Below are 26,173 nucleotides of genomic sequence, written 5' to 3'. Positions count from 1 at the left end.
TCTCCGCCCACGAAGGGGCTTCTCGTGTGTGGAAACCTTTCCTCCTTCACAGCTCCCTCCCACTGGTGCAGGTCCCATCCCTCTTCTTTTGTCTCTGTGTTTTCTTTTTGCTTTTGCCCTACCCAGGTACATGGGGAGTTTCTTGCCTTTTGGGAGGTCTGAGGTCTTCTGCCAGCATTCAGTAGATGTTCTGTAGGAGTTGTTCCACATGTAGATGTATTTCTGATGTATTTGTGGGGAGGAAGGTGATCTCCGCGTCCTTCTCTTCTGCCATCTTGAAGCTCCTCCTTCAGCTTTCTTTTGATTTCTATTTGCATGGAATATCTTTTTCCATCCCCTCACTTTCAGTCTGTATGTGTCCCTAGGTCTGAAGTGGGTCTCTTGTAGACAGCATATATAATGGGTCTTGTTTTTGTATCCATTCATCAAGCCTGTGTCTTTTGGTTGGAGCATTTAATCCATTCATGTTTAAGGTAATTATCCAAATGTATGTTCCTGTGACCATTTTCTTAATTGTTTTGGGTTTTGTTTTTGTAGGTCCTTTTCTTCTCTTGTGTTTCCCACTTAGAGAGGTTCCTTTAGCATTTGTTGTAGAGCTGGTTTGGTGGTGCTGAATTCTCTTAGCTTTTGCTTTTCTGTAAAGCTGTTTATTTCTCCATCGAATCTGAATGAGATCCTTGCTGGGTAGAATAATTTTGGTTGTCGGTTCTTCCCTTTCATCACTTTAAGTATATCGTGCCACTCCCTTCTGGCTTGTAGAGTTTCTGCTGAGAAGTCAGCTGTTAACCTTTTGGGAGTTCCCTTGTATGTTATTTGTCATTTTTCCCTTGCTGCTTTCAATTATTTTTCTTTGTCTTTAATTTTTGCCAATTTGATTACTGTGTGTCTCGGCATGTTTCTCCTTGGGTTTATCCTGTATGGGACTCACTGCGCTTCCTGGACTTGGGTGGCTATATCCTTTCCCATGTTAGGGAAGTTTTTGACTATAATCTTCATATATTTTCTCTGGTCCTTTCTCTCTCTCTTCTCCTTCTCGGACCCCTATAATGCGAATGTTGTTGCATTTAATGTTGTCCCAGAGGTCTCTTAGGCTGTCTTCATTCTTTTCTCTTTAGCCTGTTCCGTAGCAGTGAATTCCACCATTCTGTCTTCCAGGTACTTATCCGTTCTTCTGCCTCAGTAATTCTGCTGTTGATTCCTTCTACTGTAGTTTTCATTTCAGTTACTGTATTGTTCATCTCTGTTTGTTTGTTCTTTAATTCTTCCACGTCTTTGTTAAACATTTCTTGCATCTTGTCGATCTTTGCCTCCGTTCTTTTTCTGAGGTCCTGGATCATCTTCACTATCGTTATTCTGAATTCTTTTTCTGGAAGGTTGCCTATCTCCACTTCATTTAGTTGTTTTTCTGGGGTTTTATCTTGTTCCTTCATGTTAAACATTTCTTGCATCTTGTCGATCTTTGCCTCCGTTCTTTTTCTGAGGTCCTGGATCATCTTCACTATCGTTATTCTGAATTCTTTTTCTGGAAGGTTGCCTATCTCCACTTCATTAAGTTGTTTTTCTTGGGTTTTATCTTGTTCCTTCATCTGGTACATAGCCCTCTGCCTTTTCATCTTGTCTGTCTTTCTGTGAATGTGGTGCTTGTTCCACAGGCTGCAGGATTGTAGTTCTTCTTGCTTCTGCTGTCTGCCCTCTGGCAGATGAGGCTATCCATCCCGTGTTTTAATAAGCCCTCCACGTGATTCTCAAGCTCGCTCAAGTTTGAGAACCACTCTGCTAGACAAAACACCAATACATGATGAAAACTCATATTTACAGACATAATGTGGATGACATAGAGGAAACAGACCTCTCTCTCCTTTCTCCCATGGACCTTCCCCGCTGGCCGCATAGAGTTACTCAGCTCTGACTTGTATTCTTATCTTGAGCTTTACTCATGCTTTTCCCTCTATTTCAAATTTCATTTTCCTACTTCTCTCCTGGTCAGCTCCTACTCATCCCTCAAGACCGTACATCATTTGTGTGATGGCATCTGCTAATCTTGGCAATAAGGCTAATTGCTCTGGGTTCTCATAGGGCGCTCTCTGCTTTAACAATATTCCATGTTATTTGGGTTGTGTCTTTGTTTAAGACTTTTTCAGGAGACTGTGGACCCCTTGAAATAAGAAACTTAAATCTTATGGTTTTATGAGTATTTTCAGGTATAGTTTAGGGGAGACCCCTCTCTTTCTACCAGTCCACAAGAGGGAATAATCAGACAGCCAGAAAGGAACAGGACTCTGACAGAACCAGGCAGAAGGCTTGTTCAGCACATCTCTTTATTTTCTACTCAAGATAACATTAATTGTTACACATTACCCCCATTGCCTTCTCAGTCCCCTATTGGTGAGGTTGTTTCGTTTTGTTTTTCTGTTAAACTCTAAACTATATCAGAAATTTGAGCAGAGATTCACTAAAACAATGCAGTTCCTCTGCCCCTTTCTGAGAAGAGTGGACCAGAAACATTTGTCCATGGTAAAGCACTATGGACATGACCTGTTTACCACTTCTCTTTCTTGGGGTAACTAGACTTCTTCATTTGTAATCAAGATTACTGACAGTGATGAAATCCAAGTGAAAAGTTTCCTTTCTTGTTTCAGAGCACTATGAGGCAGGTTTCCACTGTTCTGTAACAGATATTACCATATAGCTCCCATGTAAAAATTCTTATTCTGTAAAATAAATCTGCAAAGACATCCTTTTCTCTGTTCTAGTTCTTTATGAAAACTTATATAATTTATCTTATGGGCATAGAAAGACCTAAGCCTTCCTGTACCTTACTCTTCTGGTGATAGTTTTTAATTTTATTTTTATTTTATTTTTTCTTGGTGGTATATTTTATTTTTTAATTTTTAATTTTTTTTATTGGAGTAAAACTGCTTTACAGTGTTGTTAGTTTCTGCTGTACAATGAAGTGAATCAGCTATATGTATACCTATATCCCCTCCCTCTTGGCCCTCCCTCCCACCCCTCCGTCCCACCCATCTAGGTGGTCACAGAGCACCTAGCTGAGCTCCCTGTGCTATACAGCAGGTTCCCACTAGCTATCTGTTTTACACTTGGTAGTGTATTTATGTCAAACCTAATCTCCCAGTTCGTCCCACCCTCCCCTTCCCCACTGTGTCCGCATGTCCGTTCTCTACATCTGCGTCTCTATTCCTGCCCTGCAGATAGGTTCATCTGTACCATTTTTCTAGGTTCCACATATATGCGTTAATATACAGTATTTATTTTTCTCTTTCTGGCTTACTTCACTCTGTATGACAGACTCTAGGTCCATCCAGCTCACTACAAATAACTCAGTTTTGTTTCTTTTTATGGCTGAGTAATATTCCATTGTACATATGTGCCACATCTTCTTTATCCATTCATCTGTCGATGGACACTAAGGTTGTTTCCATCTCCTGTCTATTGTAAATAGAGCTGCAGTGAACATTGTGGTACATGACTCTTTTTGAATTACGGTTTTCTCACGGTATATGCCCAGTAGGGGGATTGCTGGGTCGTATGGTAGTTCTATTTGTAGTTTTTTAAGGAACCTCCATACTGTTCTCCATAGTGGCTGTATCCATTGACAGTCCCACCAACAGTGCAACAGGGTTCCCTTTTCTCCACACCCTCTCCAGCACCCTCTCCAGCATTTATTGTTTGTAGATTTTTTGATGATGGCCATTCTGACCTGTGTGAGGTGATACCTCATTGTAGTTTTGATGTGCATTTCTCTAATAATTAATGATGTTGAGCATCTTTTCATGTGCCTCTTGGCCATCTGTATGTCTTCTTTGGTGAAATAATAGCTTTTTTAAATCTACATGTTCTCAGATGAAAGAAGCATCGTCTCATGGCCAGAGGCCTAGAATGCCCTGGGATTGCTTCAGTAGGATGTTCAGTTGTGAACTGAATGCTGTGGGAGGGATTAGTAGGTATATAATAGAAAACTCATGAATGGTTTCTGGGCTCAGCAGAGTAGGTTCCAGGAATGAAACAGTATCCAAGATATTTTACCAGATACTTTTTTAAATTTAGTTTTCTCATCTATGTCATGTTCCCTTTGGCAGATATGCCCGTGTTACCTACCTTTATATTAATGTCCACTTACTTAACCCTTTCTTTTTCCTTTCCCTCATAGACTGAAAAAAGAGTAATTGTTCTCTCCCATCACCATCCACTCTGTTCCATGAGAGGAGAAAGCTGAATAGGGTGAAGTAACTCCCTGGGCACAGAAGAACCATTACACTCTCCAGAAGAAGTAACTTGGTCTACTTGGTAGTAGATAGAAATTAACTCACCACAGAACACCAGGGAATCAGACCCAATTATGTCAGCAGGACTTTAGTTAACATCCTGATTCTAGAATCTTCTTTAACATTCAAACTTTATGGATACCTGTAATTCATTTTAAAGGTAATATTTCTAAGCTTTAGGCTGAGTACCCATAAATGAATACAGTTGTATCCAGTGTGTGTTTGTAAATGACTTGAAAATTGTCCTCCTATTTAAAGTGAAAGAAAATATAGAAATGTCTTAGATTTATTACATCATTAACCTTTTCTAAACAATTACCTCAGTGCAGGGTTGTTTTGTGGTTGTGGCAGGATATTATGAGGGTTTTTTGGGGAGTGGGAGATCGAATAAAGTTGTTGTTCTGCATTTACAGCATCTATAATTAAAACAAGCCAGAGGAAATTAGCTACATGGCTCTTATGATTTCTAGTGTATTATCAAAAATAATTGTGGCACTTTGCCATATGTTCTTGCCTTCTTACAGATTGCTGTTGGGATAAGATGAGACTTGACATCAACTAATTGCTTATTTCTAATACACAATTTCGAACTACAGTGTTTCTCTAGAGGGAAAAAATAGCTCTGTGACAAAGAGATTCAGGAAATAAGAGCTTTTCTAACTTTTAACTCTATACATAATACAGACAAATTGTGTAAATAAATATAACCAGACGTGTGTTGGTCCATGGGAAGATAGTTGCCTATTTTAAGAATAAGAATGTATTCTGTTTGTTTAGAGCCATGCAAAATGATGAAAGGTATTAGTTCTGAGTTGACTGAGGAGGAATAAATAAGTTAATACCTAGCTGGAGAATAATTCCATTGCCTAGCTATTCTACTCAGAGCATTGCAATATGTTTCTCAATCCAAATAGCTCACATATGCCTTAATGAGTTAATTATTGTGTTGCATTACCTGTAGCCCAAGTCAGAATTCACTTGCTTTCTATCTGAGAGGTAGGGGAGGAATGGGGGGGGCAGTAAAAAAAAAAAGAACAGAAATTCAGACAGATGTGTACTGTAATCCTGCTTCTGCCACATGAGAGCTGGGGGATTTGGACAAGTTATTTCGTCTCTCCAAATTATAGTTTCCTCAGTTGGGGGCTGAGAAAGCCTACTTTGTAGAGTTGATGTAAAGGATTTATAAGGGGTGTTAAGTATTAGTTTCCTACCCCATTTCATCCTTCTACTCCACCCTCACCGCCCCCCCACCATCATGGCTCTGCAATAATAAATGTTGCAGTGTCGAAAAGGCCCATCTGGTCTTTCTCAGATAAGGATAGTTGTCTTCAAACAGGCTGATTCCTGCACATAATACATAATGCAAAATGGAAAGTACCCTCAACATTTCGTATGTGGTTGTTTCTATGAATTAAATGTGCAATCTAGAATTTACGTATAAAGACCTTTCAAGATGACCATTGGCAATGATCTCCCGAAAGATGTCTCATGTAGGAAATGCTCACCCAATTATGAGCAATGAAGCAGTATAACAATATCTGAAAAAGTACTGCAACACAGTGTGGGTCTTTTAAATGAATTTTAGATATATTAGTAAAGAAGAAAACTCAGCCTAAGGACTGATTTTATCTTCTGTCACCAACGTTATGAAGGCATGCCATTCTTTTTTTTTTTTTTTTTTTTTTTTTTTTTTGTCCCCTGCATCGGCAGGCGGACTCTCAACCACTGCGCCACCAGGGAAGCCATGCCATTCTTTTTTGTAACTCAAATACTAAGCCAAATGAATACAGACATTAGTTCCCCCCTGGGTCCGTGGCGTCTTAACTTTAAAAACATCCAATGCAGTATTACTCTACCTACCCTTTCTCAGTATTTTGTGTCCTTTAAAACTTACTCCTGCATATTTTGGGAATGCCTAATAGGATATATTTTAGGTAGGAGTGTCCTGATCCTATATGCAGCTTTGGTATCAATGCCTTAGCCTTGTCATTGTACTTTACTTGGCCCTAAGAGGTGAGTGTGTGCATATGTGTGTTTGAAACACAGCATATATAATGTTTGTCTTGCTCCTTATGAAACTTAAAATAACATTTTTATCTTTAAAATGCTTTTGTGAGTAGTTATCACTTGGCCGAATTCTACCTTCCAAAGGTAGAGCAAGAGAAGGATGAAATTGAGTCAGACATGCAGCTATTTCTATAATTTATGAGCACTCCAGGAGCGTAGCATCCCTCTTCTTACGTCCTCTCTGTTTCTGCAGCCACTGCTATTTTGGTTCATGAATGGCTAGGGCTGCCTGTCAGCCAAATTTCCTGTTTCCATTCTCTCCCTGCTGCCATTTACCCTGAAAACTGCCCCCTAAATAATCATTTTCAAATCCTTTTTTGACTGTGTCATGCCTGCGCTGGAACCTGCAGTGGGATCTTAGCATTATAGGATCACATATAATCTCCAGGCTGCTTTCAAAGCTCTCAGTGTCCACTCTGTACCCTTTGAGCCCAGTTGTTGACCCTTCACAGCACCACCACCTCTTAGATCCTGCCTACATTTCTGGCTCTCATCCCTGTGCATTTGGTCTTCATTTGCCTTGAAATGGCCCCACGTCTTCTTGGCTATCAAGCTTGGAGTCGCGGAGGAACGGGGGAGGGGTCCGGAGGGGTACAATTTTAATGAAAGCTCTCAATAGATCAGGCATTAAGTTAGCATTTAGATGCTCTACCCACATCACTTCAGCTAATCTTTGCCTAAACCTTATAAGGTAGATGTTATTAGCCCTATTTATGGTCGGAAAAACACAGGCTTTGAAGTATTTTATAATTTGCGCCAAATCACAAAACTAGCCACTGGAGGAATTTTAGAATCTTAAGGGATCTTATGACACTGAAGACTAGGCCCTTTTCACTGTGCAATGCTTTGTCCCAATCTATGTTAATTACCCCCATCCACTCCAGACTTTAAGACATACTCGTGTCTTTATGTATTCTTTAGTTATGTGGACCTTTGTAACTGTTCCTCAACTGCTTCAAATCAGATTCCCCACGTAGAGTATAAACTCTAAACATAAAACAAACATTAAAAAATCATCCCCCAAACCCTCCCTTTGATCCTTCATCCCCTTTCAGGTGCTATCTTTTTTTTCATCTCAACTTGGTAAACTTTTCAGTAGCTCTCTGTGTTCAGTTAACCTCCTTAAGTCTTCTTACTCTTACATCTATTTCTTCCTCTCCTCTGAAACTGTTCTTATCAAGGTGACCAATGACCTTCCTTGTTGCCAAATCCAGTAGACAATTCTGTTCTGTTCTAATGTAACCAATCTCTTAACAGTGTTTGACACTGTTGCCTGCCCCTTTCTTTTTGAAACCCTCCCTCCTCTCTTGGTTGCTATGACACCATAATTTCTTAGTTTTTCTCCTACTTCTTTGGCTCCTCCTTTTCTGTCTCCTTTGCTAGGTTGTCTACCCCTACCTAATCTCTGAATGTTGGCAGTCCTCAGGACGTGGTCCAAGGGCCCTTTTCCTTCTCTCTCTCTTCTTTCTCCCTAAGTATGCTTACCCACTCCTATAGTCTTAGTATCAATAAGCCAAGTGATCCCAAATTCTTAAAGTCAGCCCAGACCCCCACTCTGAGTTTCACGTATGTATTTGAAATCTCCACTTGAATGATTCACAGTCATTTTAAAGCATGACATGTGACTAGAACACAAAACTGACTTTTACCACGGCTTTCACCATTTCAGTAAATGACACTACCATCTGTTGTTCAAGTCAAGAATTTGGAGTTACCACTGAGATATCCCTTTCTTTTATTCTCATCATCCAGTCCATTAGTATGTGTAAGAAATCCAACGTCCAAATTATATCTCACATCGGTCCACTTCTCTCCTTCTACAGTCACCCTAGTCCAGGCCACCTTTATCTCTTGCCTGGATTAGAGGCCCTGGCCTCTAACTGGTCTTTTTGTTTCCTCTCCTGCCTTCGTTAATCTCCACATAGTAATGTAGTGATTCATTTAAAACCTAAATGATAACATGTCACTACCCAGCTTTAAAAGCTTCTATTGTTTTCCATTGCACTTGAAATAAAATTCAGACTCCTTACCATGGGACTTCAAGGCCCCACGTTATCTGAAGCCTCTCTTACCTCACCTCCAGCCACATTTCTTTCTTGGGAAGTTTTAGCCAAGATCTTTCCTATCACAGAGCTGATGCAAAGGTCTGCACGCTTACTTGGGAGGACTTCTGTGCCCTTGGGTTTTCCTATAACTGGTGTCTTCTCATCTTTCAAGTTTCAGCTGACACTGAACCTTCTCTCATAGATGTTCCTTGACCACCATAACCAAAGAGCACCCATCACCACCATATGTACACCGTTACTCTTATCGTAGCCCCCCTATTTGTTACCTCCAGAGCATTTTCTTATTTTACTGAATACTTGTTTATCTGTTTACCATATTTCTCCCCTGTTCATCTTATTTCTCCTTTTATCCTTTTATGCTGTGAACATCAAAAAGGCAGAGGTTTGAGTTTTTTTCACCACTGCAGACCTGGATGCTAATATATTAAATATTAGTGGGAGGGAGGAAGGAAAGAGAAGAAGGGAGGAGAGGAGGAAGGGAGGGAGGAGTGAAGGAAGGACTTAAGGCCTGGGACTACACCTTTCTTACATCGTATGTATTCCCCTAGCTCCTATTGAAATCTTGGACTTAAAATAGGTACCTAATGCATGTTTGTGTGATGAATAAGTATGCAGACTCTTTTGCACTGTGACAGAATAAAAAGAAACTAGGAAAAACAAGATGCAGAAGTGAAAAGATACGTCCCTTATCCAACCTAGTATATCTGAAATGAGCTCTTCAATTTAAAAAAAGTAATTTTCACAATAGAGTAAACCAGAGGGTCAGACAAGAAGAGAAAGCGTCACGTGTTACCGGAGTTTGGGATTGCTTAAGGCAGTCTGACAAATGGGATTTTGCTCTGTTTCCCCTGGGGTAATCCACCCTAGGCCGGGCATTTTTAAAGATTAGATTTTGAAATAAAGCTTTGCACCTGGGAATGTACTGAGGCAGGAGAACATATCCCTTCTCTCCACTGTTCTGGTGCTTAAATGTGAGAATTTTTGAACAAGATATGAAAGCAAAGACGACAAACCCTGCTGGATAATAGTCTCTGAGGACCTTAATAACAGCCATTTTAAAAGCAAAGCCTGTGGACTCCTAAATCCATAGCTGCTAGTTTAAGATGCATTGTGATGCAGTGGACCTGAAAACACACTCCTTATCTACCTAGAGCAACCAGGCTCCAAGCCAAATGGGCAGTCCTCAAATTAACTCTTGTTTATCTTGGGATGTCAACTCTCCTGATTTTAAAAGAATTGCAATGGCCACAAATAGAAGAGAAAAAAGGAGTCACACCCACTGTGAATCTGTATCCAACTGCATTTCCTGTTAGAGTTAGAGTTAGGAACCTCTGGCGGTTAGATTAGAATCCTTATAAAGTCAGGATTGTGGGTCCAGTTCCTTCATATGGGTGCTTCTCAAAAATCCATTAGGAAGGATAATTCTGTTTTGTTTTCCTAGTTTTAATTTCCAATCCATAACAGACTGATACTCTTGTAACACGCAATAAATTACTTTTAAAAATTACAGAAACCAGACACAAAATGCAAACCCATGCTTTTTATTTTTAGATTGCTATAAACATTTCTAAAGATTTACTCTCAATTTCTGTTCTCATGATGGATTGTGTGTGTGTGTGTGTGTGCGCGCGTGTGGTGTGTGTGTGTACTCCAAAACCTCAAGTATTTAGAGCCCATGTTTAACAAATCATTTTGGGTAACCAAGCTAAGGGAGTTTTACTTTTGCATGTTTGTTTTCGTTTTATTTAACTTCTTTAAAGCATCACCACCTTTTCAGAATAACTACACTGGGTAAATTCTTTTAAAGAGTTTTACATACACTGCTTTCTTCTTAGAGTTCACTGAACATAAATCTGCCTTTTTCTGGCTCGTTCAGGATCATTAACATTAATTATTTTGCTTTGCTTTAAAGTTAGGTGATGCCTTCAAGGGCTAATAATATATGTAGGGCTATTAGTTTTCACACTTGTGTGACCCTGGTCAACTCTGAGTGCCTGCAGGTCTTTTTATACCTTTCTGGTTCTCTTTCAGGTATCACTTCTTGCTGCTCTCAGTTTAGCCCTTAAGGATAACTTGTCTCCATTTTGGATCTTCTGTTTCTGACCTTTTAAGTTCTTAGAAATCACATCATCACTTTTCTTTTTTTTCCTATTAAGCTTATTTGAATTAGGCAAAAATTACCAGTAAAGGGGAACTAATGACCTTATCATTATTCACATACTAATTGCTTTCAGAAAAGATTAGAGATGGTGTGTCCATAATGATTAAATGATTAATTTTGTGGGGAGATTTGGTCACTTATTCTTCCTACATCTTTTTGTTTGTTTTATTGCTTACTCCTCAGTTATATTCAAGATAAGGAGGTTATCATTTGATGAGTTCTTTTTTAGAGACAAATAATTCCATATACATAGGAAAGAGAATATGTGGAATCTATTATCCCTGGTGTTTTGGAATAGTATCATAACCATTTGTTTGGATAATAAAAAGAGGTGTGTAGCAGTAACTACTTTTTGGCATCTTCCTTCTTCATTTTTCGTCTTATAAAAGTAAGACTTTCCTAACTTTTCATATTCTTCCCTGGTTGTCTTACTACTTTCGATCACCGTGGATCATTCTACTTGTCACATGAGATGGTACAAATTTAATCAATAATCTCATCTTTGTCCTTTACTTTTCTTTATAAACTTCTGTTCTCAGTAGCTTCCTGAAAGAAGGTCTTTATCCTACTTAGTTTAAGGACATCGACTATATTCTCCCTGTTTCTTCTCAACCCTCATTGTCCATTCCAGTCAGGTCGTGCAGTTCATCGTACCTGCTTGTAATCCAAACTCCTTGCCACGTTGTTGCCATTTCCAGGCTTTTCTCACTTGGAATACCCTCCTCCTCTTCCCTTCACCTTTCTCAATCCTATCCATCCTTCAAGGCTCAAACCAAGTTCCATGACTTTGTGAAGTCTATTTCTATCACTTTTTTCCCACTGTGATTCTCTTATAATAGAAATCCTTACATTAGCTGTTACTTGTTAAAGGCTTATCGTGTTCTACATGATGTTCAAAGTATTTTACAAAAATTATGCCATGTAATATTCAAAATGACCCAGCAGGTAGTTATTATTATTTAATATTTAGTGAAGCCAGGGAGATTAAAGAGTCTTTAAACTTATGCAGCTAATAAGGGAACGAGAAGGAAGAGACTAGAATTATGTCTGTTTAACTGCCCTTTCCCATTAGTTTTCCCTGGAGGCTGAGAAAGGGGACTTATGACAGAAGTAGGCTAGATGCTCAGAAAAGAAGGAATGGTGAGATTTGAAAATGCTCTCCAGGAAACACAATACTCCCTCCTCCTAAAACTGCTTTGTAAGCATATAAGCATACTGCTTGCCTCACATCTGAGCTTTCTTGATATTCACAGTTGAAATTTGCTCCTTAATTATACATAACTCTAGGCTATATGTCTCTTTCGGAGGGGAGGGGCTGCATATTATTTTTCCATTGGCACCCATTTTCTCAATTATTTTATGCTCTCTCTCTTGTATTGGATATATCTGTCCACTACTTTAGATATGTTTAACAGTCTCCGTATTAATAAGACCGTAAAGTTACTCTTTGAGTACTGGAAACAATGTTAGTCTGCCTTGTGCTAGATTTGCTGAAATTTAAGCAGGAGTATTATTAATAGGAAACATTTTTTAATTAATAGGAAAAAGCTCAGAGGTGATATAGCCTAGTGGGTAAGAGCCCAGTCCCTGAAGTCTGACGGCCTGGGTTTGAAATCTCGCTGCATGGTTTATTAGCTGTGTGACCTTGTGCATTTTTTACCGAAACTCTCTGTAATTTCATTCTCTTATGTGTGAAGAGAAGATATTAATAATGCCGACCCTAGAGAGTTACTGAGAGGATTAAATGAGCTCATGTATATCCAGTGCTTTAGCCGGTGTCTGTTGTAAAGGAAGTCTTACATATGTTGTTGCTGTCGCTGCTGCTGCCGCTTCTGTTGTTATGTAACAAATCCTTTTTCCCTGCTCATTAGTTATGGTTCTTCCTAAAGAATACAATCACAAAAAGAAGAGAAAACTTACATTGAACGTAGCAACTAAGGTTTGAGTGATCTTTTCTAGTTAGGTCAGAAGTGAAATAAAACTACTTAAAAATATCTGTGAAAATTACTTTTTGTCCAGATTGGGTCTCCTCTGGGAACTCGATTCTCCATTCTAACCTCCTGCTTTTCTGGGGCCCCTGAGTCTAAGGTTAATCTTAGGATAAATGCCATCATGGTAATTTTATGCAACTATGAGTGTGTTCCTTCCTAACTGCCCTGTCAGTGTCTCCCTCCCCACCTAGGACTCATGCTGCCTACTTGTACTAAAAAATCTCCACTACAGCAGGCTAACTTCCTGAAGAAAGCCTTATGGTCCTCACCGATACTCACCTCCGTTTTAGAGCAACCTACCTGAGTCCTGTAGCTTGACGGAGTCCCTGCCAGCCCGCCATCCCAAAGGAGCATGGCCAAACTACGTTTATGCTGATATGTCAGGTCATTACTTCCTGTAATGTTCACATGAGTCTTTTACACGAAGGAGTGAATTACTGATGGGAGAATTTCTGTTCTGGCAGCGGGGATATTTTGTAGCAGACTTTTTCAGTGCAAATAATTTTTGCTCACAGGTGGTCCCAGATGCCCAATTGCAAAATGAAAAGTGAAAAGGGTAGTCAGGATTCCATTTTTCATTTTGAACAAATCAATCCATGTGGGTAAATTTTAATCAAAATCAGTAATGCTGTCTTTCCGTGTGCTTTAACCTCAGTAGTTGTTTTTCCCCTTGTTAGCAGTAGCCTTGTTCAGCTTCAATAACTACTGTCTGTTATGGTCCGTGCTTACAGCAGCAAATGGTGTGTGGAGACAGCCTAAGATCTTCTAGAGTCAAAAGAACTGGATCCATTGCCCACATTTAACACTTTTGGCAAGTCACTTAAACACCTCTGAGCCTCGGTGCTCTCATCTGTAAAACAGAGAAAATGTTATGTACTTCACTGGGTAAGGAGTAGGAATCACTAAAGCAATACATGTGTAAGTGCTTTGTAAACTGTAAAGCCCTTTACTATACATGTGTCATTTGTTGCTCTATACTACCATCATAAACTAGAGAAGTAATACTGAGTTAAGAGCTACCTTCCTGCCAATGCTAAGACTTTACTGCAGCTACTTCTGAATGTTCAAGGGGAGAAATTTTAATCCGAGTATGTGTGAGGTTTGGCAGGAAATTCTCAACATGTAGTTGATAATATGAATGACTTAAATAAAAAGTGCATACTAGATTTTAGACAAAGTAAAGGCATAACTGTCTCTTGCCTTCCTCTTAGATTTCCCACAGTGCTAAGGCTAGACAAATAACCAGCCCCCAACAAGCACTGGTTTATCAATTTTATATTCATTTCTTTCTCGATGATAAAAGAAAGATGTTGAAATTCAGGGCAACGTAAGTGGCAAAGATGAAAATTAGCAAATTTCATGAATCAACCTCCTATTTATGCTTGGGAAGACCTCTCTTTTATTCAGCAAAGTATTGATGACTTCACGATACACTTAATCTTAAGGAACTGTTGATTGAACCTGGGTCTCTGCTATAAATGCAGGACATAAAAATTCAAATGTACTATAATTTAGATGCATGCTAATGTTGAAAGCTGATTGTATTAGTCAAAATATCTTAATTTGTTGTTGGTCTTAATTCCTTAAGTGTGTACTCTGAGGCCAAGTTTTAAGTAGCAAACCACATACAACAAGAAGAAAAAGTAAAAGAGAGAAGTGGGGGCATTATCTTGATAACTTGGATCTGTTTGGGTTTTATTCCTGAATTATTTAGATATATTAACCTCAATTTTCTCTTTCACTGAAGAAGTAGCAGATTCAGCAGGGTATGTTTTTCCATGTAGGTACACAAAGATAAATTGGATATATATTTGATCAAGCTCCATTCAGCAAGAAGCCCAATACTGGTTTTCTACCACATCAGCTAGTTTCAGAATCAGGCTATTTCCTTCCAAAACAAGCCTGTTTTTGATGGGATAAAGATAGATGCTCCTCGATATGTTTTAGTATTTCTATTCTTTCAACTGCAGATGGGGTTTATCCATATTCCCCTCCTGTCTTCCAGTCGAAGGGAATGAGAGAGAATTCTCTTTAGAGTCCATCGGTGATACTTTGGCTGCCAGAAATAGTGACAGGAGACATTCATCGTCCATCTCCCTGCATCTAAGAGGCTGCGACTGAAAACACAGGCCACTTCTTCAGACTTTGTAACATGTTATTGCTGCCACTTTTCCTTCCTTACTTTAGAAGAGTAATTTAATTCAATTTTAGAAAGGGGGGGTAATTTTCTAGTTAACACAGATCAATCCAGTTCGGAGCTTCAGAATGAATTTTTAAACTTGTTAAACAGAAGCATACAAATCTCTAAAAGCAAGTCAGATAATGTACAAAGCCTCCATTCATTGTGTAGGCAGAAAGGAATGCTGGTACCCGGCAGCTCTCTAAGGAATGTTCCTTTGGCTTTGACCGTTCTGCTGGGAACAAGGAAGGAAACACATATAGAAAATGAATTTATAATGTCTCTGGCTTATAATGGCAAAATGATAAGAAAAGTTGGCTGTTTAATATAAACTATCAGTTGCATATTCCAGGCCTCCTCTCTTTGAGGTCCCTCCCACATCCACAGGCCTGGCTACCGTTTAGTGAGGAGTACAAAGTGGCTGTTTATTATTATTGACTGGTGAGGCCTGTGGTCTGAAATTCATTCTGTCAACAGAATGTAAGCAAAGTTGGCATTTTAAAGCAGGGCTCTTTCAGTCGCTGGGTTTTCTCAGGATTGCTATGCAACAGGATCAGTGCTGTAGTCCCCGGTTCAAGCTGAAAATGTTACACAGGAAGACATACCATGTAAAGGTCAGATTCTTCTACTATGATAATTTTCTTGATCTGTGTATATACAAATGAGGTTGAAGTCATCACTTCTTATCAAAGTCCTATGGACTTTCCACCTCTTGAGCCTAAAATGTGATGGTATTTTAAATGGGAAGTCTTACTAATAAATGTACGGTGCTGTAATAAATGTATGATGCTGTTTTACCAAGGTGAACTTAATGTGTATTGTCAAGAAGATTCTCTCCTATGATCAAATCCCATTAATGTGCTGGTGCTATGGACCAAGTACAGCCTTGTTTATTAGTCTCTCCATGCTTTTGTGGTCCGAGTCAATTCTGCAGATTACTGTGTGCTTGGAAAATGTGACTTGACCCACAGTGTAATACAGTGATTGGTACTGGGGTGCACTTTATCACGGAGTTTTATTTCCTATCGCTTCCATGAAACAATGTATTTTGTCCATGGACTAGAAAACATAAGTTATGAAAGTTATAAACGTATTATGTTCCGATTCATAATCTCAAGGCTTAAATTTATTATACCTAATAAGATGCCTACTTTCAATCTGCATAACGACATAAAGAGATGATAGACCAAGAAAAGTGAGTTGGAGGTGTATCTTCTTGTTAGTTGAACCAGTTGAAATCCCTTTTGAACTAATAGTCTACTTTTTGCAGTTCTCCAAATTCACAGTCACAGCCGGTCTCTTTTGTTTGGTAATTCTGCATGTGTTCTTCTTCCTGCTGCCCTGTAGGACCTCCAAGGAGAAATCGAAGCTCACACAGATATCTATCACAACCTGGATGAAAATGGCCAAAAAATCCTGAGATCCCTGGAAGGTTCTGATGATGCGGTTCTGTTACAAAGACGTTTGGATAACATGAACTTCAAGTGGAGCGAGCTGAGGAAAAAGTCTCTCAACATTAGGTAAGAAAAGATCCGGAACAAAAAAAAAGGCCAGAAATGAATTAAAATGGCAACGTTCCCCTCACTTTCCTAGCACAAGTAGCTAATAGCTCATATGTTTATGTAAATCCCCCAATTTCAGAATGATTTATTTTCTTTTGAATAAATGAATCATTTATTTGCTCGGTATGGAGATGATACTTGAGGGTTCAGATGAGATTAGGATGGTGCTATGTTATAACCACGGGAGACATACTTATTAAGACATTAGAGTGAATTCAAATGAGGAACACAGCTATCCTGATTTCGTAGTGTTCTCTCTTGGTTTATCACAGGGTTATTCAAAAAATGATAAAACTAACGTCTGTTTATTATGGAATTCATTCTTTGGCATTATTCTAAATGCAAAAGTGAGGACATTCTTTAAATACCCATAACACATTATAATTAACATTTTAAAGGAGACCTCGCCATAGCTCCCACAGCCAAGGAGAGATTATAACAACTGCCTGCCTTTTGCTTCCTCTGAGACTGTGTTACCATATGCCCTGTAAACTAAGCCTTTAGCTGTTCTGTGCACACCTGTTTTGTACTTTGCCCTTTTGTGCGTAGCAGCAGCGTTCTCTTGAGAAGTTAATGAAGGTGTCTCAGCATTGTTGTAAGGAGGGCAGAGTGAAGCCCTTGCTGTACCTACCTGTTTTGCACTAGTTCAGTGGAGGGGCAGAGAGCAGAGAGAGGAAGTGAAATGCCCAGGGTCACCTAAGTGGCATAGGAGGTGCAGGGAGTGGAAGTCAGGCTTCCTGCTTTCTAATCAGTTGCTTTGCCTAATTCACGTCTCTTTGTAAAAGTGCCTTGTGTTTTCTTCTGTGTCTAGAGGAGCAGTGGGAATGGGAGTTGTTACTGCCTCTAGGTCGTAAGATTGCAGGAGGGAGTTGATTTTTCTTCTTTATAGCTCTGCTAAGTTGCCCCAAATTTGGACATAGAGTAGCTTTACTTCTATAAATGAGGAAAAAAATATAAATGAAATTTATTCATTTGAAAGCACTCTTGTAGAAATCTGCACGTAATATGACAGAATAATGATGATAGCAACTCACACTTACATGGTGCATCACATACTGTGCAATGTCATGGGCGCTTTAGATTTGTCCACCCATTTAATGCTCTCAGCAACTCTAAGAGTTAGGTTCTCTTATTATCCTCTCTTTGCATTTGAAGAAAGTAACACACGGAGTGGCTAAATAACTTCCCCGAGGTCACTTAGTTAGTAAGTGGCAGATCTAAGATCTGAGCACAGGGAGTCTGGCTCCAGAGTCTGAGCTTTGAACACTTGTATTATGCCGTAGAGTATAAAGGAAGAAGGGAAGGTAAGGCCCACCTAACTTTTACACATAAACACGTAGTAAGTGAAAGGATGAAACAGAAGAGCAGATTTCTGGGAGGAAGAAAGGATTTATCTTTATTTCTGTGGTTTTCCCCCTGAATTTGTGCCCTAGCTTCCAAGACACTCATTTTTATCTCCCTATTTGATCCATGAATTTTGTATCGATATGTCGGTGATGAGTTGTGGGCAACGACGGGTGATGGCATTTTCAAAGATAGGGAGGCTCCATTCGCGTTCTACAGCTTCACCTCTCAGAGAGGTCAGTATATGTAACGACACCGGCCACTTTCATAACATCTGTCATTACAAAGGAATGAAACTTGTGAGATGGGAAAGATATTGGTAGATAAAGGAAAGAAAAGAAAGTTATTCTTTTTTTCAGGAGGGAGAAAGAAAGGTGCTATAACTGTTCTGAACATCACTCAGTGCCTTTTCTCTCTTTCATGTGAACTTGATGAAATAAACGGAGGATTGAAAGCGGCAAACAGCATGTCAGCCAAAATATGGGCTCTTCGTTCTCAGCAATTTCCCATAAGCCAGCTACTGCAGTTTAATTCTTGCTGTCATTAATCAAGTAGAAAACACTTACCTTAACTCATCTAAGGTACTGCAAATTCTAGAATTTAAATACTCAGATCAACGGTTTTGGCTTTTAAGTAGGCCTCTCGAATAATACAGAATGTGTTATCGACACTCACTTATAAAAAGCGAGGAAGTAATTCTTCACATCAGAGCAATTCAGTTTATTTCCTGATGCTTGGTTGAAATAAGGGTATCAGTCAATCCGTACTGAATGGCAGGGTTCAGTTGAGGGAAGCACAGTAGAGGTAGTAATTGGGGATCGTTATGAAATAGGATAGATGAACCCTGGAAGAGTTACATACTGAACCATCAGTGACACATAAGCTTGCATTGCCAATCTAGTCAGTTCCTCTGTCGCCATTATTTTATAGTGAAAAGTCACCACAATTTAAAAAAAACTTCCAAAGGTACCCTGGAGAAACATCCCTGTGTTTACCTAAACTATGACATACTATACTAAAACATTTCAGTTGTTCATTATTTCATAAGAGATTCTGACGCCATTTTTATATTTCAAAGATATAAAAACATTAGCGCTTAATTTCACAGGTATCCATTTTTAATGAAAAAATTGAGTCTGAACAAAAATGATTCTGAAGTTTCCCTTTGTGTTCCATTGACTCATAAGCGGTATCGTTGTGCTTGCAGATCTAAGTCCACATTATGTCTTTCACCCTCCATTTATTTTCCTTCTGCCCTGTCTTTCTCTTCTTGTGATTGTGGTTCTTATTGATTGACCGATTGATTGATTGAAGTCTTCATCATGTCATTCCATATTGATAGATTTGGCTCTCTTTCTTTACATATTGAGACCATCCATTACACATTTACAAAAAATATTCTTCCTTGGACACAGTTTCTGTCACATTTTTCGTTTTGGTCAAGAGCTTCAGTCTTGTTGGTGCCCATATTTCACTCATTCATTTATTTGTTCATTCAAGAAATATTTACTGAATGTTTACTATGTAATAGGCACTCTTCCAGGCACGGAGGATACAACAGTGAACAAAACAGACAAAAGTAAATCGTTGCTCTCATGAAGCTTATATTTAGTCACTAGGATCTAGTGACCCTTCCACTCTCTACCAACTATGCCTAATAAGCCCCTGCTGACCCCTTCCCTCTCTGTCCTTCCTCTGCCTCCCACTTCATTCCTCCCCAAGCAGCAATCTGGTTACTGCCTAAAATGGATTCTCTGAGTCAAGTAAATTCTGCTTTCTAACCCCATTCCTGCTCTCCAGCAATTTTCTCACTGTCCCGTATGAGTGCATCCATTTGCCGATCCTCACACTTGGAACACCATCTCTCCTCTGAGCCTTCAGATTTTGACTCAAATTCCATAATCAAGATTTCGCTTTCTGACTGTTCCTTTACCAGGTCTTCCCTGTACTATTCTCATTTACACTTGATGGCGAGTTCCTTTAAGTATTCATGAGTTGTTTCATAGGGCTGTGCTTGCTGCCTTCAGCTAAATTAGATAAATACAAAACTCCAAGCTATAAATGAGTCAGTGAGGTGGAGTAGAAAGGGTCTTGGACCAACAGTTGGGTGACCTAGCTTCTTCTCTGGCTCTGTTACTCCCTAGCATCTGATCTTTAGCCAGTCACTTAACTGCTTCAGACTTGAATTTTCTCTCTCACTGAAATGAGGAAGTTTGACCAGACACATGGGTGGTCTCTTCAAGTTCCCTGGCAATTGTACAATTCTATTATTTTTAATTAATTCTACAATCACTCTTTATACACCTAGGCAAATTATTGAGCTTCTCTACCTTGGTTTTCTTATATTGAAAAGAAGTGATTAAGTTCAAAGATACGGTATAAGAGAAAGTAAATACTGATACAACGTCTTTGAGAGAAAAGAATACTTTAATTGAAATTGTATCTCATAATTTAGTTCAAGGAAAGTAGATGCCATCTGTTCCACATGCGTTATCACATTGCATTTTGTCCAAGAGGTGTAAGAAAGAGAAGTAAATACTCAGTGATAGCTGAGTGCCGTCAAACAAAAGATTAACCGCTTTCAGTGGGAGAAAAATAGAGTGAAAATTTTCTACTTACGTGTATACATACACATACACACGCGCGCACACGCACACACGCACACACACACACGGTCACTGATGACATTATCCAACATCAGGATGGTGATTAGTCAAAGTGTTTCTCATTCTAAAATATTCTATATCTACAAAACTTGCATTTTTAATCTTGAAAATATGAATAATTTGAGAAGTGATCAAGTGCATAAGAAATATGTATGAAGATTTCAATTTAATCTGCCACCAGATTATATTTTCCAGATTATTGTATATATTATTAACTATGAAAATCACATATGATGTTCACATAATTTCAGCAAAACTTACATTCTGTGAGATTGTTATACTTGGGGGAAAAACTTGTAGGTATTATATAAAGATAATCCCTTTTATGAAATTTTGAACATTAATTTGAGACGCGAGGACACCACCATTATGTAGTCCACAGCAGCAATAAACCTCTTAGAAAGTACTCGGTATTAGAAATTAGAATAATTAGAGGTCTTGCTCTAATGGAGGACAAAGAAAGAGCAAAAGAAAGCAAAGTCTTTTTACCTTTGAGTGAGAGAAAAATGCTACTTGGATGTTGAGTATCTCCAACCTTCCTTTTCTTACACTTAGGATGTTAATTATGTTTGAAAGTTGGAGTTCATGGCCCGTCTGGAAAAAAAATGTGTTTACTTCTCTTTGGGCTTAATTCTCTTTATTTAAAGCCCCATAGCTCCCATTTTATTTCTGCGGTTCCTTATTATTTCTGCGGTTCCTTATTATTTCTGCATTCTTACCTTTTCTTTCTGTATGCTTACATGCTATCTTTTTACACAAGGGTTCCAAAGATATACAGGGATATATTGTTCGTTTTATAAAGGAAGTCAAGGTGAAAAATGACTTCAATATAACACATTTTGCTTTAAGAATAGATGCCTTTCAGAGTAAAGTTTTATTAAGGATTTCAAACTAGGCATCAACTGAATCATACTTGAAGTATCGGTGTCTGGAGAAATAACATTCACTTTAGAAGCCCTATAATTCTTAGAGTCCTGACAGTGAAGAGTTTCTTAAAGCCCAAACTATATATCCCAACACACCTAAAGGTTCTGCATTTTACCTAAACCTTACAAATTATAGAAATTATCTGCTTATTAAAGATCGCTACTTCCGTTGTTAAAAGCTAGTAACCCCTAAGCTCTTGTCTTCACTAATAAAGATTAATAGAAAATGGATAGAAGCTAAGTGTGTAGCTTCAAACCTCCTCTTTTATTCTCTGTTGAGTAGGTAGGGGTAAATAGAGTATATTTGCCAATGAGCAGGAAGCCTTTTTGCTCAGGGATCCAAAACATTTGGTGAAAACCATCAAGGTTAAGGATTTCTTCATATAAGGGAGGTTTGTAGTTTCCATTTCCCATATCTAAATATGACATCTCAAGTTATGTGCCTCAGCAGGTGTCTTTATACCTTTGTATCTCAGTTCCCACATTTGCAAAACAAGCGAGTTGAATAATCTCTAAGGTTCCTTAAAACCGGGGGTGGGGGGGGGAATCATTACAAATACAAAGAAACATTTTCAGGAAAAATCCCAAATACAAACATAGGTTAATCATTTAGAAATATTTGGTATACAATCTTGAAAATAAAAATAGGGCAGCTGCTTCCAACAAACGCATTAGAAACGTGTCTTGAAAACACTTCCCAAGCTTAGCATGGCCAGAGAAAATGTTCTCTGAGCTCAGAGCATTTCATTACATCTAGATCTCCTTCAAAATCATGTCACTGACAAATAGCACCTTTGCCCTGTGGAGACCGACAAGTAATGTTTAGGGCACATAGGAAATACTTCAAGAAAATCTTCCTCAGAGAATGGTCCTGGAGCTCACCTGCTGAGTTGTAAAGATTCTTGTTCAAATTACAGGAATTCTGTATCTGTGAATCTGTTTCTGTTTTGCATATACTTTCATTTGTATTATTTTTTAGATTCCAAACTTGTGGTTACCGAAGGGGAGAGAGAAGGGACAAATTAAGGGTATGGGATTAACAGATACAAACTATTATGTATAAAATAGACAGTCAACACGGATATATTGTATAGCATGGAAAATTATAACCATTATCTTGTAATAACTTATAATGGAGTATAATCTGCAAAAATACCAAATCACTATGCTGTACACATGAAACTAATATTATATTGTAAATCAACTATACTTCAATAAAAATTTTTCTTTAAAGTACTGAAACTCTGGGGATGGAACCTAGGAGTCTGTACTTTAAACAGGCTGCTCAAATGTTTCTTATGCACACTAAAGTTTGAGAACCATGGCTTTAGATTGGATATCTTTGTGTTGTTTTAAATCAGGAGCCGTTATCTGAGTTTCTCCTCTCCAACCTCTACCCAGTGTCCTCTGTCTTTTATTAGCTTTTTGTATAAGTTTTTGTCCTCGTATCACATCCTTCCTTTCACTCTCAGGCTTTAGCAAGGAAAAGAAAGTCATTTGATACGTACTTAAGGTGATCAGACATTCAGAAAAGTGACTTAACTCCATGCCTTAGGGATGAATAAGGAAGGCCCCCTCACCCCAGTATGCGAGAGCTTTTTGTCACTCGTGATCCCAGGCTCTTCTTCTGTTCCTCTGTTAACTCTCTTGACTGTCCTGTGTCCCTTGCTCTTCACAGCTTCCCTATCTCACGCTATGGAGTTTCTCTTAGATCCTTTAGAACTGAGTTCCCTGGGTCTCAGCGCTCTCTCTTTTTTTTTTTTTTTCTCTCCTAGGGGACACAAAGGGTTTCATCTCCCACTAATAATTTAGTCAGGGCCATTTAACCTGGACGGGGGCGGGGTGGGTGTGGGGGGGGGGTTGTAGCACCGCCTTATGTAAATGAAGCAGCAGCTGGAGGCCTCACCTTAGGCCGCCTGCCCTTCGGCATATCAATCCTGTAGACCTCTCCACCACAGGGATGCGTTATTTCCTTTACCGGACAGATGGAGGCCAGGCATTAGACATCTTTATATCCTCCCTTACCTTTCCCCCTCCCTACCCGCCCCATGCCTGATTGGGACTGAGAGGGACTCAGTAAATATTTATTTACTCAGTGGCTCATCTACAATGTGCTGCCTTTCCACGGCTGTACTATGCCTCTCTCTACCTTTCAAAATGTCCTGCTTGACAGCCTCTTTCACCCTCAAGGGGACCAAGCTGCAAATTCCAGATACCCCAGGGAATCCCTGTAACCAGTAGTCATTACATGTCATTAAACAGCTAAAATCTTGCTTAGGGAGTTCTCACTTAGGCTTATCCTGGAAAAGTGAAATAGGAGGAGAGAACAGAAACGTAAAAGAACTGACCTCTACACCATATGCAGTCTACACTATTATATTTAATTCATGATATTTATGATACTTCATGATTCATTTCTTAGATAAAAATGTCCTTAGAGTCTTGAACAATTTAATTTCCCTAATGGAAATACCTTCAATTTTTCTGAATGTAATGTTTTTATGGCTCACAATAGAGAATTCTGACAATTTGGAAAAGTATAAAGATGAAGGAATAAATCACCTGTCAATCCACCTTTGAGGGATAAACTAGTTGCTTCAGAATTTTTTCATGCATAGTCCAGCGTGTGCACACACAAACATTTTGGAAAAACAGATTATGTACGTTTTTGTAACCTATTTTCTCACTTAGTGACTGACAGGATGATCTTGTCCATGTCCATGAACATTTGCCTATGTCATCACATTGAGCATTGCGTAGGATTCACAGGATTTGAACAATGCATTGTATGAATTCACCATTGTATATGTAACCAATTTCCTAGTACTGAATATTTAAGTGGTTTCAACTTTGTATCAATCATAAGTATGCTGTAAATAGCAGTTTTCTACCTGTATCTTTGCATGCTTTCCCAGTTACTTTCTTAGTGTAAGTTCCTTGAATTTAAGCTTGTGGGTCATTATATTTGCACATTTTAAAGACATTTATGTATCATCAATTATCCTTCAGAAAGTTTAGAATAGTTTAATTTCAGCACCTAGGTACTATTTGGTGATTCTGTTTGAGTAAGGCCAGCAGGAGACTTGTATTTGAAATGTCAGGCTAAGGTATCAAATGGCAAAGGGAAATGTTCTACCTGGTTGCTTTACATTTCAATCTCTGCAGCATTAGAGGCTATATTATACTTATAGGCAGCATTAATTTTTATGAATTAATTAATAATTACTGATAAGATGTAAGTAATGCAGCATAATTCTTGATTTACCTGAGGGTAGAGTTTTGCTAACGGTCCGCGTTTCTTTGCTTTCTGGATGATGATTTATTTTCTTAATTTAGCTTCTCATCCTCAAGTGAAATGTGGATTTTATAACACAGATCATTCATTTTGTATATTCTTAAGTGCCTTCTATGGATTAACGTGTTCTAAATGCAGTTGATGGTAAAGCACTCAGCCTCTTGCCTAAATTATCCACGTTTGGGGGGAGGCTTTCAGGCAAATGTCTGATTTTACTTTTCCACGTGAGTTGTTGTCTCAGTACATTTTACACAAAGGAAACAAAGCGGAAAATGTTGGAACTTGGTGAAAACAAATCCCAGGTGCACACGAATAAAGACGGGTAGAGAAGGAGGAGAAGCATATGGGAAGAGGAGCAGAAAGGAACAGATGCCAGATGGAAGGAGTCAATGGAAGAGGCTGCCTAGGGTGTAGAAATGGAAAAGTCAAAATGTGGCGAGAGACCTTTCCATTTCTCAAAGCAGAAAGAATTCCGGTACTAGCATGAGTCACACGAAAACTGAGTGGTTTATTTTTGTCACTGGGTCCAGGTTCTTCTACCAGAAAGATTAAGAATCATTGACTGCAACACTACAGGAGAGCGGTCCATTCCAGTGTTTATTTCATGCCAAAAGTCTCAGGATTCTGCATGTGGAAATAAACATATAACTAAACACTGTCTTTCCTCCATGTTGCCATCAAAATACCCCCATTTTGTTGCTCTCAAAAGCCGGTAGCTGGACTTTTACTGAGGACTGCTGTGTAGTTCACAGTACGTTTACACACTGTGGAAGTAACCAGCCAGTGTACCTTTAGTGGGATTGTTAGAACCATCAGTTATCTTTCTAGGTATGCTGACAGTTTGCTCCTGTTATTTTTCAGGTCCCATTTGGAAGCCAGTTCTGACCAGTGGAAGCGTCTGCACCTTTCTCTTCAGGAACTTCTGGTGTGGCTACAGCTGAAAGATGATGAGTTAAGCCGGCAGGCACCTATTGGAGGCGATTTCCCAGCAGTTCAGAAGCAGAATGATGTACACAGGGTAGGATATTTTTAAGCATAGTGATTTGCACATAGTAAGCATTCAATGACTGTTTTAAAATTAGTTTTGATTGAAACTAGGTTGAAAAAGGAAAAGAAATCAAGTGGAAGAGAAATCTTTTTTTTACTCCTCTAGTCCAAGGGTCAATTAGAAATAATCCAAGCCATTATATTTTAAATGTCAAAAGCATCTGCATTAATAATATCATTTAAGATTTGTCCATGTCTTTTGGCGATATTTAAGAATGTTATTTTGGAAAATATTAAACGTATGCTAAAGCGACATAATTCTATAATAAACACCTGTGTACCCATCAAGACCAACAGTTATCAATTCATGGCCAGTCTTACTTCTTCTGTACCTCTGCTTTGTCCTCCGTTATCTAAAAGCAAATCTCAGGCACAGATCATTTAATTCATGAATATTTGATAAAGTGTCTCTAAAAGATAAGAATTCGCTCTTTAAAGGTAACCACGTTGTTACTATAATTTTTTTTTTTTTTTTTTTTTTTTTGCTGTATGCGGGCCTCTCACTGCTGTGGCCCTTCCCGTTGCGGAGCACAGGCTCCGGACGCGCAGGCTCAGCGGCCATGGCTCACGGGCCCAGCCGCTCCGC

General features: G+C 38.9%; 1 protein-coding gene across 15 annotated transcripts in view; it reads left to right on the top strand.

The window, feature by feature from the left end:
- DMD (dystrophin) overlaps positions 1-26,173 on the top strand; it is a 2,398,628-nt gene that overhangs the window by 1,995,985 nt on the left and 376,470 nt on the right. For all 15 annotated transcript variants that reach the window (XM_055081921.1, XM_055081920.1, XM_028482834.2 and 12 more), the window contains 2 exons: positions 16,095-16,267; positions 25,402-25,558. In XM_055081921.1, coding sequence (XP_054937896.1) covers positions 16,095-16,267; positions 25,402-25,558 — 330 coding nt within the window. The remainder of the gene's footprint in view (positions 1-16,094; positions 16,268-25,401; positions 25,559-26,173) is intronic.

This window comes from Physeter macrocephalus, chromosome 21 (genome assembly GCF_002837175.3).
Source record: "Physeter macrocephalus isolate SW-GA chromosome 21, ASM283717v5, whole genome shotgun sequence".
NCBI lineage: Eukaryota > Metazoa > Chordata > Mammalia > Artiodactyla > Physeteridae > Physeter > Physeter macrocephalus.
The sequence above is the reverse complement of the archived record's forward strand: the minus strand, read 5'-3'. Positions and strand labels throughout refer to the sequence as shown.